The sequence below is a fragment of the Cygnus olor genome, chromosome 5 (genome assembly GCF_009769625.2).
Source record: "Cygnus olor isolate bCygOlo1 chromosome 5, bCygOlo1.pri.v2, whole genome shotgun sequence".
Taxonomy (NCBI): domain Eukaryota; kingdom Metazoa; phylum Chordata; class Aves; order Anseriformes; family Anatidae; genus Cygnus; species Cygnus olor.
The window spans coordinates 60,469,195-60,487,312 of record NC_049173.1 but is presented as its reverse complement, the minus strand read 5'-3'; the positions used below and the strand labels follow the sequence as shown (position 1 = coordinate 60,487,312).

General features: G+C 36.3%; 1 protein-coding gene across 21 annotated transcripts in view; it reads right to left on the bottom strand.

The window, feature by feature from the left end:
* The window catches only part of PPFIBP2 (PPFIA binding protein 2), a 111,355-nt gene that overhangs the window by 50,200 nt on the left and 43,037 nt on the right, over window positions 1-18,118 (bottom strand). The window contains exon 1 of one of the 21 annotated variants that reach the window (XM_040559903.1): window positions 7,026-7,856. The exons of 18 other annotated variants lie outside the window; for them this stretch is intronic. In XM_040559903.1, the coding sequence (XP_040415837.1) occupies window positions 7,026-7,073 (48 nt within the window). In that variant the 5' untranslated portion in view covers window positions 7,074-7,856. Of the gene's footprint in view, window positions 1-7,025; window positions 7,857-18,118 lie in introns of those variants that run through there. 2 more of the 21 variants (XM_040559901.1, XM_040559902.1) reach the window with 2 other exon arrangements.

Here is an 18,118-nt window from a genome sequence, read left to right as displayed (position 1 = left end):
CTTATTAACTTTTGTAGTATAATGAAAATAAGGAATCCTCATAAGTAAACAAGATTTATTTCTGTATGTCCACCTAGATAATCCTTTGACCTCAGCTATGCATCCTCAATCAAAGCATCAGCCATTCTGCTTGGGCTACTATTCCACTTGAAGAGCAAAGTCTTTTAGATCAGAAATCTTTAACCTTGGCAGCTACATTAGAGCTAAAACTTCCCTCCATATCATTAAATGGTTTTCCCAATGGACAGCCCACAGGCCTTCCCAATGTCTCTGACGTCGCACACAATGGTAGGTGAACACTTTTCTGAACACAGAACACCAAGTTCAGGGAACAACAGCACACTACTAGGCAGGAGAAGATTCTCCTAGTAACAAAAGCTAAGGATGAAGACTGCCCAGTCAGGTAGTCTTTGTTTGCACCCTTTATGCTGCTGTCATTTGCTATTTTCTATGCCAGACTTAAGAAATATGCCTGTAACCACCTGTGTAACCACCTCCCCCTTTCCCTTACAAACACTGTGAGTTAAATTGCTGCCAATATATTTTAACAAAAGCAACTTGTCATCACTGCAAAACACAGTTAACATTTTATATAATCAGTAACTAAGAATTAATTCAACATCAAATCACAAATAAGACAGACACTTTACTACACTCACATTTACCAAACGTATAACACCTGGTGATGTCTGCAGCACTGACTGACTGTGAAGTATCCTCTGTAGGAAGTTCAACACTCAATACCCATATAAGACCTAGTGAATCACACACATGTGGACAAGGAGAAGTGGAAAACAAACAAACAAAAACCCAACCCTGGCAAAAGGTCAGCCAGAGACCGCTCAGATAAGTACAGTACACAGAAAATGGCCTGCTAAAAAAAGTGGCTGATTGACACACAGCAGTTGTTTAAGACTTGGGAAGTCTTTGTGGCATGCATTAAGACAAGATAAAACAATGTAATATGAACCAAGACCATCTGTGGATGGTTGGAGTGCACGCTGCAGTTGTGAAAGACAGTACTGAGATGAAACTGAGTATAGTTAGGTATCACATGTATCAGCAGGAACTTAATATGGAATCCGTAGCACTGAAGTTGTAAGACCAGAGAGCAACGAGTTAGTGTAAGAGATGACAAAAAATGAACACTAGACTCACGTAATCACATGAACCAAAAGGCTGAATCAACAAGATTTGCCACAGACAAATATGTTACTTCAGAAGATGTAGCCTTAAGGACTAAAAATCATTACCCGAGCTCCACAACTTATAAGTTAAATGTGTTAATTATATTTCTTGTAATGAAACAATGGGAGAGATGTCAAAAAAAAAAGTTTCTGATTACATAGTAAAGTAGTAGAAGGAAAGGTGGCTGGAACAGTTAGGATGGTAGTAGTGCTGCAGATGAAAACTCAAGTGTATACCATACATGCTTTGCCTAAGACAGCTGCAAAGCAATTTCTTGAAGCACCTGTATTACACTCTCTGTAAGAGAACTCGGATATAGTTTAATGAAAATCAGATTGCATCTGATATAAATGCAAAGTATTTCCTCAAATAATTCAAAACCGTTTCTCCCAGTTCTTAAAAAAAAAAAAAAAAAAAAAAAAAATAAAGAAGCTTCAGCTTCTTATTCATCTTTAGTATCCAGATCTCTCTTGAATATGTTCCCTTTAATCTAATTTGGACATAATATTAACACAAGCTGAAAATATGAGCATGTAAGTATCACTTAGGTGATCCAGTCATTACAGAGTACTATTCAGAGAAAAAGGCTTAAATATTCCTCCAGAATATGATACAAAAAATATCAGACTTAAAGCTGTTGAATCAAACTCTAATGTTAAAATGAGGATAATTAGCAAAAATATGAAAGGGTATGGCAAGAAAGGGAAGACATATTTGATCAATTCAGCTAGCTAGCTTAATTTTCAACAGTCTTCTCAGACAGGAGCTCAGAGTCCAGTAAGCAAGGAATTTTTGTTTCCTTGCATGTTATTTTAACAGGAGACAATTCAGAATGCAGCACATTGCCAGAACTGAACAACTATTGTTTAGAGTTTATGTACTGATGTTCTGTTCAGAGGTTTCTGAAACAGAACTTGAATCTGCACAGTCTGTAAAAGTAAGCCCCTTACAGCAAGCACATATGCAAGGTAATAAAATTGAACATAGGCCAATTTATGTTCTCTTTGTGTGTTAGGTTTCATCTCCAAGATACTCCAACACAGCTGATTTTAAAACAAAACCCACCAACTTCTGAAGTTCATCAGCAAACTGTTACACAGAAATTTATCACTAAGGCATGTATCTCATATTGGGCTATGGAAGAGGAAGGAGCTGGGAAAAGAAATCTGGCAGTCAGTCAGACTGGTGACTTGTAAGCTTTTTCAACAAGTCACCCGCCTCTTAGAATAGAGATTACGTCAAAACCCTCCTCCCTTCTTATTCAGAATCACATGAATCACTTTCAGTTCCACTGATAATTGAATCAGATGCCTGTGGCAACTATAGTACTTGCATTAATGGGAAAGATTAGAGACATACATGATGTATTGTCTTTTGTTGCAGTTTAGAAGGTGAGAAGAGGAATATGGCCAGCAGAGTTCAACCAGCCAGTTTACCACAAACTACTAACAGCACACAGACTGCAATATTATATTTCAATACAGGAAAAATGTACACTATAGACTTTTTCCAGTCTCTCTGGAGTTGATAATATTTAGAAGAATACAAACTTCCCAAGTTTTGATTACTGTTTTGGGTCAGCAGAATTGATGTTATGAGTCACAATATTTGCTATTGTATAGTGGTGAGTGAGAAGCCTACACAGTAAACAATTTTATTTTAGCATCTATCTATGGATATAATACAAATTTAATCTCTTGGCATTCTAGTGCTACCTGAAATACACACCCATCTGAATGTATGTACATTCACTCAGCATACTTGAGGAGGGAGAGGTGGCTGGAACATGATTTCTGGATCTGCAATTCCTGCCTTTCATCTGAAGGCAATTATGAAAGCAACAATAGGATTTTTCTGCTTGTCATTGTTCGTTGTTGATTAAGTGAAAGTGGCAGTCAATCTGAAAGAGCTAACAACATATAGTCTGCAATTAAGTACAGGCAAAGCTAGGTAAATTCACGCAGTCCTTAAAATCAAATAATTTTGACCAAATATTTACATTTTTATCAGGATAACTTTTCCCATTGCTTAAACTTCTCCTCCAGACAGTTAAGTTACTTAAAGGAAGATATCCTTACAGAAGTCATGAGGTTCACCCTTAATATCATAAGCTTAATTAATACAGCATATGCTTGATTGCTTCACCTCTTGCTAGCACAGGTTATGTACAGTAGCCAGAACAAAAGAAACAAAAGCATAGCACTAATGTATATGTCTCAGGTCAACCATCAGCTCAGAGCTGAACACACTTGAAAATTTAAGTCCAAAGCAAGCTATAAGAGTCATCACGTTTCCATTCCATATGAAGGCATCTCTTTCAAAATGACAAGTCTTACCCTTGCAAAGTTTTCCTGACACATGAGATTTTCCATTTTGCTACATTTCATCTACTGCAGTTCAAAAAGCCCAGTTTTATAATGCTCTTGGAGAGCACGTGATACCGTTTTGTCATAAATACTAGCATTTATTTCTGTGATGAAACTTAGTAACTTGTGATTACACCTATATGCCCATGAACCAAAATGGGGGTTATGTCATTTTTATTCAGCATAGTGTGTTCCAATTAAGGCCAGATGGAAGGAAGATAAAGCAACAGCACCACAGAGGATATTGTATGTGAACCCTTTAACCCAAGCTCCTTAGGAGAACCAAAGAAAACTCAGTCTGAAGATGACGCACATTTAGCATTCGGAAGGTGGGGTGAGAGCCTTAGGTTCTTTAGCTTGCAACAGAAGTTTAACAGCAACAGATTCATGCTTAGGCCCTGTAAAAGAACCTGACATCAGCTTCCCACAGACTGACAGCCTGTCATAAAGTAATGGTAATAGTGCCCTGTATATACACAAGAACTTTTCCATATCCTTCTAGAAAGAGACTGCTTAGAGACGCGCCTCCCCTGGCATGTCCTGTGACCTCCTTAACTCGGCTTTATGCCTCACTAACACGGTATCTTTGAACACTGGTGCTGTTGCAAACTCTGCTACAAAAGGCATGAAACTAGGGTGGTACTCTGTGTGTCAGATACCATTCAGCTTTTCAGGCAGAATAAGCTCACCCAGACAGTTTTGAAATTGCCACCAGCATATCATATGCCATAAAGTATAGCATAGCTGTACCCACTGCAGAGTTTTGTCTTTGATATCAGGTAAGATGTTATCAACACAAAATTCTCTCTCTTTGAGAAAGACTACTACTGCAGGCAGCATTAATTCTTCTTTCTGTCAGAAGACAGAAAAAAGTAAAATGTAAAAAAAAAAAAACAAAAAAAACTAACAAATGAAAGCATGAGCTGTGCCTCATATACAACTGAGACAAGACTAAAATTTTTGTTTGTTTGTTTGTTTGGCTTTATTTAGTCTTACTTTTTGGTGCCCACTGTATCTATAACCTATGAGCATTCTTGGCACAGCACTTTTCACAGGTCGTTTTAACATCAAGAAAGTCTAATGGAAAGAGCTGAAACGTGGTGATGCTCTGTTTAAGTTTGACCTAAATATTGCCTTGTACCTGCTGCTGCTGCATGATACTACTGTTGTTGTTATGTTACAAGACTACTGCTTAAAACCATATCCTCTGTTCTAAGCATCTGAAAATATCATCTGTGTCCTTCATTTCCCCCTGCCTGGGTCTCATGATTTTTTATAATTGTTTGTTTGCTGTCCTAATCCAGTCCAAGGCACAGATACATGTGGGAAAATGTGGCTTAACCAACTAACTGCAACATCAAAACTGATCCTGGTCTCTGAAGTGACTTCTTATGATGAAATTGGAACCAGCTTTGGTGTACTTCACCAAGGGTTTATGGAAGTCTGTTGCAGTTACTCTCTGTTAAGCGCCATTTGTTACTCTGGAGGGTACTCATACTTGCACTCGCAGCCAAAGAGCAATAGTTTATGATTGCAGGGCCCCAAATCTATCCCAGTCAGTGCCAGACATGGGACACTAGGATTCTTGAATATGAGAATTAAATAAGTAACTTAGATTTTATTTTTTAAATCACTTATCAAAAGAATTTGGGAGCACACTGCTCAAGGTCTCCTGGGAACAATGCAAGATCATTTTTCATTTCTCTGCAATTCCCCCACACGTGCTCACTCCCTTAAAGAGCCTGCAAGGAAAAGGAGCAATATTGATATTCTCCTTTATGTGCCTTAAATAAAAGGAATTAAGTGCAACCATTGTAATGGCATTAATTTCTGAAGAAGTTTGTGCTATTTTTGAACAGAGTATCCTTTCTAAACACAGTACTCGAAAATCATCCCAAAGACACCATCTGTTGTTCGTACCCCCAGAACAGTCAGCATTTCAGTAAGAACCGTTCTTCACTGATGCTACCTTTTTAGAGCCGTTTCTCATTGTTTTGTAGTTCTCAGTGCACACTGAATGCAATAGTCTGATAACACCACACTGTAGCCTTTTTTTTTTGGCAAAATTACATTTTAGAAATGAAATTAAACCAAGAAGCAAGGGCAACAGACATACCATACTCAAAATATAATTTAAATAACAAGTTAACGTGATTTCAAAAACCACTAAAGAGTTATCTAGCTTTAACTGCACAGAGCACAGGTTAAACTAACAGTCTAATGTTACCAAACGTACTTCCTGTTGCCTCCTCTCCTTCACTCACCCACTCATTCCCCATTTAATCTCCTCCCCATCCACATGCCAGAAATGTAAGAGCTTTGAGAATGTGATGCAAATGTTTTGTAAATTAACTGAACTTCAAGATTCTCAAGCTTTTATTAAAGACTGACATATCATGAATATTTTATATGCATTCAAGAAGCTACCCAAATTGAAGTTCCTATTCACATTCCACACACGTATTTACCTATATTTTATGTTTACATTTTCAGTAAAAACAAAAGAAGAGTGCATGTTCACTTGTATACCTGTGTTTTTAAACTAGTGCCATACAGAAGCACTAACATAAATATCATGCGTACAATTTCCAGTAAAAGTACACACAGGTTAAAATTAGTTTTTTAAAGGTATAATGAGATGTGCTCCTTACATGACATACAATTAAATCAATATTGTAATTAAAAACAAATAAACAAACAAACAAAAAAAACAGTATACTGTGAAAGATCTATTCTCATCCCACTCATGCATTTTTCAAAAACTGAGAAATAAATCGTTAGAATGTATAAAATCTACAAGCTGACAAAAATTAAGGGATTTTTCTAAGGTGATCAGACAATTGCACAAACCTTGTTTTTCCCTTATAGGAAGACAAAAACAATCTCATTATATTATGCAGTTAATTCATGTTCACATTCACGTTTAGCACAAAATTAGGATTTTAATAGCACTGCCTTTAAAAAAAAACATATTTTAATACGAGAAATGTGAGCAGGAAAAATGTACCACCATTTTTATCCAAAACAAAGGCATCCTAAAATGTCACATACAATTACCTCAATGAAGAATTAAGTGAAGAACCAGTGCAAATACATCTTAATTTTAAACTACAATGTTGTAAACAATGTATTCTCATTTTTTGCCATACTTTGTCATGTAGGATATACTTTGTTGTATTATAATCTCAGGAAAGCATAAGCACTTACTAGAATCTATTGCCATTTGTTCAAAGTTTGATTCTAGGGTTTCACTTTTAAAGACAAAGACAGCTGATTCTCCCCCCTCCCGCCCTCCTCCTGCATGCCTCCCCCTCCTGCATGAAGCGTCTCCAATTCATTTCTCATAAAGGAACTTACAGTATTTTGCGTCTGAGGCACCCAACGCGTTTCCTTCTGCAAAACTCAGAATTCTGACTTAGCTTTGCTAACATGCATTTACAAAGACAAAACAAAGCACAGCAAACCACTTACCCTCTTTAGCCACGTGAAGTGCTTGTAAATATCAATCTCACCATCCATGCTTTGGGCCCATCTCAGCAGTCACATTCCCAGGGTTAAAAGAAACTTTTGGAAACAAGCGCACTGCTTTGTTCTACAGGATATAGCTGTGACTTCTTCCCCTTTCAACCCCTCAGCTTCTAAAGTCTTGAATGTATGTTCGCATTTCAAGCTAAATCTACTGCCTCTGTCCCAGTCTTATCCCAAATGCTTCTCACAGATGTATATACAATGCACAACTGTATAAACTTCAGACTCTCCCCCAAACATCTGGTTTTTTTAAACAGCAGATCGGTTAGCAACGAGGACAACGTAACTCTAAAAACATCAAAAATACAACTTGCTAAATGATATTTAAAAAAGATCTTTCAAGAACAGTATAAATCTGCAGAAACTGTTCTCTTTTAATGTTGAATAACAAGCTAAAATTATTAAGCTGTCACTGAGAAACTATTTTCAAGTAATGCTTTCCCTGGCTTTCTGTTTCAAGAGAGGCTGGAACTCATTACCAAAGACCCCCTATTTCCTGTCTCTGTTTTACTCCCTGTTTATCGTAACACGACTCAGACTTCTTGGTTTATTTCAGGCCCAGACTAAAACTAAAAATAAGTTCTGCTCTTTGAATTACTTGCCTGTCCTCACAAAAAAACATTATAAAAGAGAAGGAATTCAAGGACGATCCTGTGGATAAGTTAATTATTCCATAAACACTGCCAGAGAGGCAGTTTTCCATCTTAACAAAAGACGACGGTACCCTTCTAAGATTTTTATCTGCTGAAGCTGAAGTCTCACAGCATGGCAATGTTTCAAACTTGAACACCAGGATAATAAATGCATATGCAAAGCAACACTCTGGCAAAGCAGGGAAGTTTAAAAGTACTCCCTGTTACTGCGGTGTCCTCTAGTGCCTCCACACAGTAGTTATGATTATCGTCTATTTTTTCCCAATAAACTCCAGTTTCCAACTTTGTTTGGTCTTAAACTGTACATCTGATTGTTCCATATATGAAGACAACGGATTAGGCAATGCCTATTAAGACTAAAATGCAGCTGTCCCCATAGGATTTTTGTGATGATCTCAGAACATTTACTTAGCTCCACATTTTCCTCAGTTCCTACAGCCAAACACATTCTCTTGTTTAAGAAAAAGTACAAGAATTTGGAAGAGCCATTGTCAAAGCTGCCCATCATTCTAATGCTATATGCAAAGAACTCAAAGTCTGAAACTGTATAATGCCCTGAAAAACAGTTATTAAAAGGACCTGTCACACTTACCTATATATCCACTCTCCAAACTGTGGAAGTTTCTACAAGGTATGTGGGGTTTTACTATTTCAGCCATTCATGATCTTTTTTTAACTGATTCATATCTTTGTAGGATCTTCCAAGTCACAAGCCACAAGCAGGGATCGATATAAACCTAGACTAACAGCCTTCTTTAAGTAACATATGGTAATAAACACATGAAGTCACATGACAGGAAAAATATGAAAAGACTTCAAAAAAATATCACTACAGGTCTTCTAAAAGTGCTAATATAACTAAAATCACCAGTAAACATATGAAGGTAAAAGAAATACCTGTTTCCAAAAGAGAAGCATACCACAAGACAACATCTGCAGAGAACTCGGGTTGCTCTGTACATAGAACGTACTTATTCTACATTGGTTGTAGAAGTTTTTATATTATATTCATGTTGCTGAGATAAGTGCTTTCTTGAATAGTTCGTCAGCTGGCAAAAGCCTTAGTATATTGTCTATTTTGCATTGAAAAAAATCTTAAAAATTATTTAAGATGCTCTCAATATAGTACATTCTCTATCCGTGATACTGTCTCTCATAGCTGAAAAACTGAAGACTGAATGGGGGTTCTCTTGAGATTAAAACATAACTCCCTACAGATTAAACCTTTTTTTTTTTTTCTTTTTTTCCCCTAGAAAACTAATTACCTGATTAGAGAGAATAGCAAATGCATCAAACTATCTCAGATCTCTGCATATCCCACATCACCACCACTAGAGTCTCAAGTTCCTTATTTCATCCATTTCAAAACAGAGGCTGTAAGATTTATTTCAGGTTTATTTAGGGAAGGGGAGGAACATACTCCCTTAAAATGTTCCAACACACACCATCTTTTAATGATTTTGTTTTTAATTAAAAAAATAAAAACTAAAAGAAAATTGTATTATTCCACTTTCGGTGCCTCAGTGTAGCATCAGCAATTAGGTGAACATCAATTTCTCCTATTAAAAGCATTTTAAATGACAAACATACCTTCTTTTCCCCTTGTCATTTGTCCTGGATTTCATGCAAAGACACTTGATTTTGTTACAGTCGTTCTTCCTGATTAAAACGTAAATGTGTCTGAATTTTCTGCATCTTATCAGCTATGAATGTTGACAACACACATTCCAGACAGTCACGTGTTCCACGTGTTCACTTTTAGCCTGTCACCTGCATGCTGAACTTTATGTTCTGCTTGAGCTTTGGCCTGGAAAAGTTTTAGGCACCAACTGAATGCAAATCGATTGCCCCAGATTCACTTAGAATATTTTCCCATTTCTCTGGAAAAACAGTTCCCCCCCCCCCCGGGCAGTGTGAAAATATGGAAAATATGTTGCAATGTGAGGATTGCTTCATTGGGTTACTGCTGTGTTTAAAAAAAAAAGTGGGAGAAGGAAATCAATGTTTATACATAGTTCTTCACTGAGCACTAATGTCTAATTCAATGGAGAACTGAAGCCAAACCAAAATAAAAAATAAAAAATAATCCCCCCAGTATCACCAATATCCTCCAATACCATGCTCATATGACACCCCAAGGAGAGAGAATGATCTAGCTACTCACTCCCAGGAATTAACATTAAGCTTTTCCTTCATCCATCACTCTGGGCTCTTCCCAATCCTAATGTTTGAACTGCCTTGGAAACAAAGGGATTAGGACCAGATTTTATCCAGGAAAAAATTCCTCAAAATGCCAATTCATACACCTGTTATTCTCATACTGCAGAAAAATGTGAGAACTTGAGAGTGAAGACAGACAGAAAAAAAATTAAAATAAACCTGCACAAGAATACATGTGAAAAGAAATTCAGACTATTTGTGAAAAAGACAATAGCACCGGAAATCCTTTTTACATGGTGAGGAATGGCTTCAGAAATCTAGATGAAGCACTTCCTGAGTCTTAAGAGTCTTAATCATGATGAATTGATAATGCCTAAGGGACAGAGGAAGATGAGAATCTTTGAAAAAAAGGAAAGCAAGCAAGTAAACAAACAATTACTGCATTTTGTATATGAACATATTTGCTTTACTTGTGATAATTAAAAAACACCACCACAATGAAATAAAGCAAACTAACAACGACAACAAAAAAACAACACAACAACAACAACAAAACACCATCCTGGGAAAGACTAGGAATAATTTTACATAGACACATGAATAAATATTCCTCTCTCAGCATAAAATGCACTCAATGCAAATGGCTTAAATCAGATTAAAATCTGTATTTTAGAAAAATAAATCATAATTAGATGGCCATTATTTTCAAGCCATTACTGTTGCATATTCGGAGGAGAAGGGAGAGGAAAAAAAAAAAGTAATACTTCAAACAGGTGCAGACATGTTTGGAGTCATTCCCATCTGCATGCAGTATGACATCACTTATCTTTTCTGGTTATTAATCAAATAATAACTATCTGTCTTTCCTTGGCTTGCATAAAGACAGCATTACCAATACCTTGATGAAGTTGCTGTTTATTAGTTCACTCACAGACATCTGCACATTCTTGGCAGTCGCAAACATTTTTTGCCATATGCTGAAATACTTTTTCCAGCCCAAGCTCTAGAATAACTATAACTTTGCATGAAAAATGTGGATAGTAAGAAACCTGAGTACTATGTTTTGGCCTAAAAACTAGAAAATATTGTTTTTTACATAATAGGACAGTAAAATCACTGTGAACACTACCTGGCCCCTACCTCCCTAACAAATTGCTATAGTCAAGAAAGGGATACATTGGCACATAAAGAAAATATTTATGGAAATGTATTCAAATTTTACCACACAACAATTACAATAATTGAGGTCTAGTTTTCAGCCTGAAAAGTTTCAATGCACTCCCCAAATTATTAAATTTGCACTAAATCAGTATATGAAATATTTGAAGCAGATTATTTACCAAATAACTGTACATGCTTCAACATTACCAGGTAACATTTTGCCTCTTCCAGTATAACCTATATTTAAGTTTCCCAGACGTTTAAATTTCAGAATGGAAAAAATCATTAATAAACCAAAGCAGAATAAGCTGCAGATAAATCCTTGCTATTCCTTATTCCTGATAATCAATAGACAAATAACAGCTTAATTATTTTCTTCTTAAGCATTTCATTAATTCAGGAGATCAAAGCACATGCTTATCTACCTACACAGCTGAGTAACATTCCATCATACTGTATGCTATTTTATATATGCAAAGTCTAAAATAGCTATAATTTGTTTCATTCCTGAAAGATCATGAAACCTAAAAATGTTTAGTCATATTTTAAATAAGTATAGTCAACTACTTTTTACTACCATTATTAGCATACTATTCCAAAAAGAGCATGAAATACTTTTGTTGTGAAGTATATTATTGCTATCTTTGTCATTAATGATAATATATCTCATTTGCAAAATGTAAACTTACTAAAATTTTGTGAAATCTGAATAAAGGTTACATACAGAAATACTTCAAGATTATGTTCTTCCTTCATCTAATGTTTCAATAATACTTCAAAATCAACACAGGACTTTTAAAAAGAAAATTTTACCCCTAGGTTCTTTACATGGATATTACCTTATATCTTATCTGTTATCACAATTGTTTAGTTAAATAATTGTCTCTTACCAATCCTCTGTTAATTATTTGATGGAAAGCATTTTCAGATGTTACCTCTAGCTACACTTAAAACCTTAGGTACTTCATAGCATTTACATTTATATGTTAATATTTGTTAAATTAATGCAGTGTATCATATTTCAAATAATGAAAAACAATGAAGCTGGAAATTAAATGACAGAATATAACGTGAAATGTAGAACAGTCACCATCCATAACATTAGACACAAAAGAAAAGGCAAACATGATACTCAGCTGCTTAGTGCAAAGGCACTGATGTCAGCAGCCAAAGGAGTTCTACACCAATGGAGTTCTAGATAACATGAATAAATCACATTCATCCTTTTGAAAGCTAATATGCAATTTCTGTACACAATCATGGCTTCCAACGGAGTAGATCCCTAATACCTCTGACAATATCGATGTGTGTGCATAGCTCACGTAGGTGATGATTGGCCCCAAGGGCTGAACTTCACAATATGTTATTAGGCTACCTTGAAATCTTGGAAAACTTAACATATAAAAATAGGCCTTGCTATTATAACAGGAATACCACCTTTCTTCCACGAGCACTCTTAAGCCTATGGCCATAACACTGTTCAATTACTTCAATCAAAAGTTGGCTCTGTTCAGTATTATTGGTCATTACATGGGTGCAAGAAATTGCAGAAAACTAACCCCACCATGTCATTTTAAGAAATCGACCTAAACCAGCCCTACTGACTGCAAAGCTATTTTAATCTTGTTTTAGTTCATATAGAGAAAACTTTCCTACCTCTGCTAAACATCTACTATGGAGAGCAGTCACTGTCAGAGAACATGAGGCTGGCTCACAAACAACGATGGAATGTTAAAAAAAAAAAATAAATCATCCTGGTTTAGATAAATTCCATGCGAGCCATGTGCACCCCCCTTTCCACTGACTCCAAGGCATTCTCTAAGCATGCATAAATAGCTGCACATATGAAGGACACTGCTGCTTCCTGTGTGCTGTGAATTGCTCTAACATGCTTTGGGAACTCTGAGAGGACAAGATCTTCCAGTTCAGGGCTTCCTTGCATCATCAAGTGATTGAAAAAGAGCTGGAGCACAGCAGAGGACTGGATCATTCAAATTACGACTTGGACTACTGCTCAGTAAACATATCCATCCAATATTTCAAGCTGGCAAAATATATATGAATGTATACAGAATGACTGCTTTTCTACACTGTCCCAAGCAGGCTTTGCTGGTACATTTTCAATTTAACATGTGCTAATACCACTTGGTAATGGGAAGATTCAGTTATATATAGCTCCATCGTGCCTCTCAACAGATGAGTCCTGCAGTCAAATCTACCAGGAGATAAATGTACTGGCTTTAACTGGCATTACTCAGAACATATTCTCTTCCCACTCAGCTGTTACTGAGGAGTTCTACTGATGCATACATTTAATACTTCTGTTTTTAGCAGCAATATCTTACATTCCAATTAAATATTTACACAGTGCTTCTAAGGACTTCTTGTAACCACAATTGTTTGCAAGCAAGCATGATTTTTTTTTTAAACTAGCAAAGGATGTTACTATTATATCCCTTCTTTATAAAAGCATTCACGTGCCCTGTATTGCAGTCATTTTCCATCTGTGTTCTAGGCAGATAACTCTAAAATGAGTCCTAGACAGAAGCGAAGAGACTAATGATTATGTTTCAGCAGAGCACTTTAACACATGCCTAAAATGCGTTTTTACACCATAAATTACACCAAGCCAGAATTATGAACTGGGGTTCACTATTTTAATCCAAGTCCCTGTGAACACACTGGAGGAAAGACATCCTTGATTTTAACAGACAGTGGAAACAATCTCTTCTGAATCTTAATCATGAATAAGGGACAATCAAGTCTAAGAAATTTATCCTACTCCTGCTAACAAGACTGTTTTTATCACAGCAAAAACAGCATGAAATGAGACAAAGCACAGCGTGTATCATAAGGCAAATGACGTCATTTCATCAAATTACTACATGTTCCTCTACTACTGCATCCTATCTTTTCCTCTTCCTGCTTCCACAAATTTAGAACATTTAGAAAGATTTTCAGAATTAAGCTTCTGAGAAAAAAACAAACAAACAAAAACCATACGCAGGGAAATACTAATGAGTTTTCAAGAACCCGCATTTTAAGGGTCAGTATAAAAAGCTACACAGTGAAGCAGCTTAAATTAAATATAAACATTCCGTTGGAAGGAAGATCATGCTTTACAATCATGGAAATGAGGCTTTCACTCATGTTTAAAATTATTTTAGGACCACCGTAAGAACATTATGGTTCATCTTTACTCAGAAATGGGTTCAAGAAAGATGTAGAAATAAATACAAGAATTAACAGCATAGACATTCATCTAGAGATCTGAAATGAAACTGTCTATAAATATATTCTTTCTTAGCTCACCAAGTCAAACAGTCAGTTGTTACTGCAGCAGTTAATTTTTAATGCTGAAATTAGTACCTGCTTTGTGATATGTCATGTGGTCACTGGCAGTACTAAAATATTTAACAAGAAGTAGTGAAACCACACAGAAAATTCTTCTATACAAAGTTTCCATGATAATCCTTTCAAGTCTCCACGATTATCTTGTGTCCTTTTTCCTCAGTTTTCAAGGCCAAAAAAATTACAAACATATAGCATGCAAAGTTCTTGAGCAGTTAAAAGCGTACTATTAATAATGCTTTATTCTATTTTTTGCTTTGTTAAAAATTTGTGCTTTTCTAAAGTTGCAGAAACTGTTATATCCTCATTCTATTATGTGTAGTGACAGTCTATCTAAATTCAGTGCTAACTCTGTCATACCTGCTTCATCTATCTCAAATCAGTGGCAGTGAGTTTACTGTGCCCAGCTATACTGTAAACTCAAGAATCCGATGTTCACAGATAACAGACCACAGAAACTCAAAAAGGAGACTTAGCCAAAAGCATACATTTAGTTCCACAAATGGTGTGTGCTTCTTCCTCTTTCTTAAGGGATTGTAGATGATAAACACAAAATCTAACTCGAGCTGAAACACTAAATCACTATCAAAGGTTCCATTAAAAAAAAAAGGAATAAAATAAATAAAATAGATGCTCTCAAAAGAGGAAGTAAGCAAGGTAGCATCAGGCAGGAAATACAAAGTGTGAAGTTTTCACACCCAAGGCAGATCTGAATTTTCCCAAACCTTTGGTATTTACACCTATAGCAGATAGACCAAAGCATGTAACAGAATTGTTTTAAGAACTAGCAACCGAACCCCAAACACAACTTGGTGATACTTCATGTCTGATAAAGGTACCAAACTACAGCACTAAGGGAAGGTAAGACTTTAATCACACCACCGATAGTGTTTGTAATCATCACAGGAACTTCCTGACTGATCAGCAATAGGTCTGCGTGTCTCAAAGCTGAGGGAAAGGCTAAACTCCACAGCCTTATTTATTTAAATGCTAGATGTAGTTCAGCACAATAAGTGGCAATTACCAAAGCTGCAAAGACACTTGAATTATAAGGCCAAGGAGCAGTTTTCTGTAGAAAGTATTTGTTCCTTTCTAGTACAATTGAGCTAGATGGTAGTTCTCAGATAATACCCAAACACAAAAACAATACAAAGAAGGTTCAGTCACTTGCTGTCTAACTTGCAATACCTACTGCTGCTGAGTGTCACAAACAGAACCAGTAGACAGCTATGCTCTGTGTCAAAGAGCTTTCAGAGCTAAATTAGGTTTTGATGATTGCTAATGATGAAGGAGCACACAAAAATAATTGGGACTTCCATTCCATACTTCTGCTTAAACCAAAATGCTAGCTAGGAAATGCACCTGTTTGACCCTATTCAGACAGAGCTAATCTTGAACCCCCTTTCTGACTCCCCTTTCTGCTGCTTCCCAGAAAAGCCAATAGAGGGCAGTAGTTTCAGTTACTGGCAAAAAGGAGCTGTATTTTCAATATATGACTTGAAGGTGGAAGGTTTGCATCCAGTATTTTTGTAAAGATTATGGTTTGATTCAGTTCCTTTATCTCTTTTTTCCTTTTATCTGCAAATAAGAGCAAAAAATAAGAGAAAGTACTACATGCTATGTTCTGTTAACAACAACTCTACCTCAGAATAAGAAAAGAGTTCTGTCCACACAACAAATTCTGAAATTTTTAAAAGCTTACATTAAGCCCTTTACAGAAAAATTAATGTTTTTTCAACCAGAGAATCATAGATTCATAAAAGATCCCGAGTTGGAAGGGACCCTCAAGGATCATTGAGTCCAGCCCTGGCTCTACACAGGACCACCCAAAAATCAGACCCTATGTCTGAGAGCATTGCCCAAATGCTTCTTGAACTCCGGCAGGCTCGATGCTGTGACCACTGCCCCGGGGAACCTGTTCCAGTGCCCAGCAACCCTCTCAGTGAAGAGTTTTTCCTGATATCCAGCCTGAACTTCTCCTGAATTATATAGTAATGAAAACACTAAAAAGCTAACCACGTTATCTCTCTGCGAAAAGCTGATGCAAGACATACAAAAGCAGCCAGAAATGCTATCATACTCTTTCTGCTAATAGACCCATATATTTTTAATTAAACGGATTATTTTGATTTGTTTGGTGATTATTTTCAAAAAGTTCTGTGATGATTTTAGGTAACTCCCTCCCCAATCACAAAGACATACATGTACTTTAGGATGAAGTTTTACAGACACAAACTCTCAATCTGTCTTTTTAACTAAAAGTCAGCTAGCAAAACACAAATTCAGTTTGTTCACCATAAGGCACATGTTCTTGTTTGTATACTTGATTATGCATTGCAGCTATCATTTTAATACAATTTCCAAACATGCTTTTAAGTGAAGAAGGACCATAAAATGACACATTATTTCCCTGAAAGGAGGATGTTTATTGCTTTTAAAATTTATGTCAGATTACTATTTGTCTTTGGTGTCTAATGTATTCCCAGTGAAGGTAAAATGAGAATATTTTTGGCCTCCCCTATTCCCATATAATGTTGGAATCAATGCAATTACTGTGTTCTCTAAAATCAGTGGCTTATTCACTACGTTAGAGCAGCCACCAGTATGAGCTTCAAAAGAAGGTGCATGGACCCCCCAAAAATAAACACATGTGGAATTAATCACCCACAAAAGAAAATCCCCTTCCAACCTAACCCATAAAAGCTCTTAAATCCACTTTAGAGTGAAGGCTAATAATTCACTACAAAGAGAATGCTTGGAAGAGCCAGTTGCAAATTTCGCTTGAGAGCCTCTGGCATATTCTATATAATAGATGTCTGTTTTCTGGTGGGATTTTTAGTTTATTATTATTATTATTATTTATTTTTATTATTATTAGTAGTAGTATTTTTTTCAATGTGGGGTGCTTGTACCATCCGCACTTGGAAAAATACCCTGTGTAAGGACAACTGTTAAGACAGGTATGTGAGTGTAAACAGTGAGTGCAACACCCAAAACCGTCTAAACAGGTGTTTGCTCAAAACTGCTTACACTAAAGAGGAGATGGCCATCAGCTGAAATTTACAATAATAAGGGAATTACAGACGGTCTTTTGAAATGATGGAGTCAGTTCAAAAAAGAAGTAAAAAAGAAGCGTGAAAAATACCAGGACAAAGGGTATAAGAATAACAGAGCAACAGTCAGAACCTGGTTTGATGCTGCCAGAAGCCACTCCAGCAGCACAGCAACCTCTGTTTATGTCTGACAAAGCACCTCCCTGTTGGAGGCTGAGTATTCTGACACTTAGCAGTTGCAACAACTGAGGACCCGTGTACATGACCTCATGGGTGCTTGCTCACCAGTACATGGGTTATGGGGCACTTCATGGGCTTTTTTCACACATAAAAGCTAAAGCACCCACATGTCCAATAGGTGATATGTTTTAACAGGGGAACCCAGCATGTAACCAACACTGTCTGTGAGAGCAGAAATATGTGCATGTAATTGTGAATGTGTGTGCATGTGTATGTGATTAATTTTTTTTGGAATTAGTTACAGAACTCAATGTATAAATCTGAAGGTGTCCTTAACATTTCGTTAGTATCTAACATTCCAGTTTATTTGTTATATTGCGGATGTTGATCCTAAGTATATAGTTCATTGAATTCTAGTTATTACGTCTTTAATAAATCAACAAACGCCTTCAATCCCGATTTATTTAAACTATGTGGA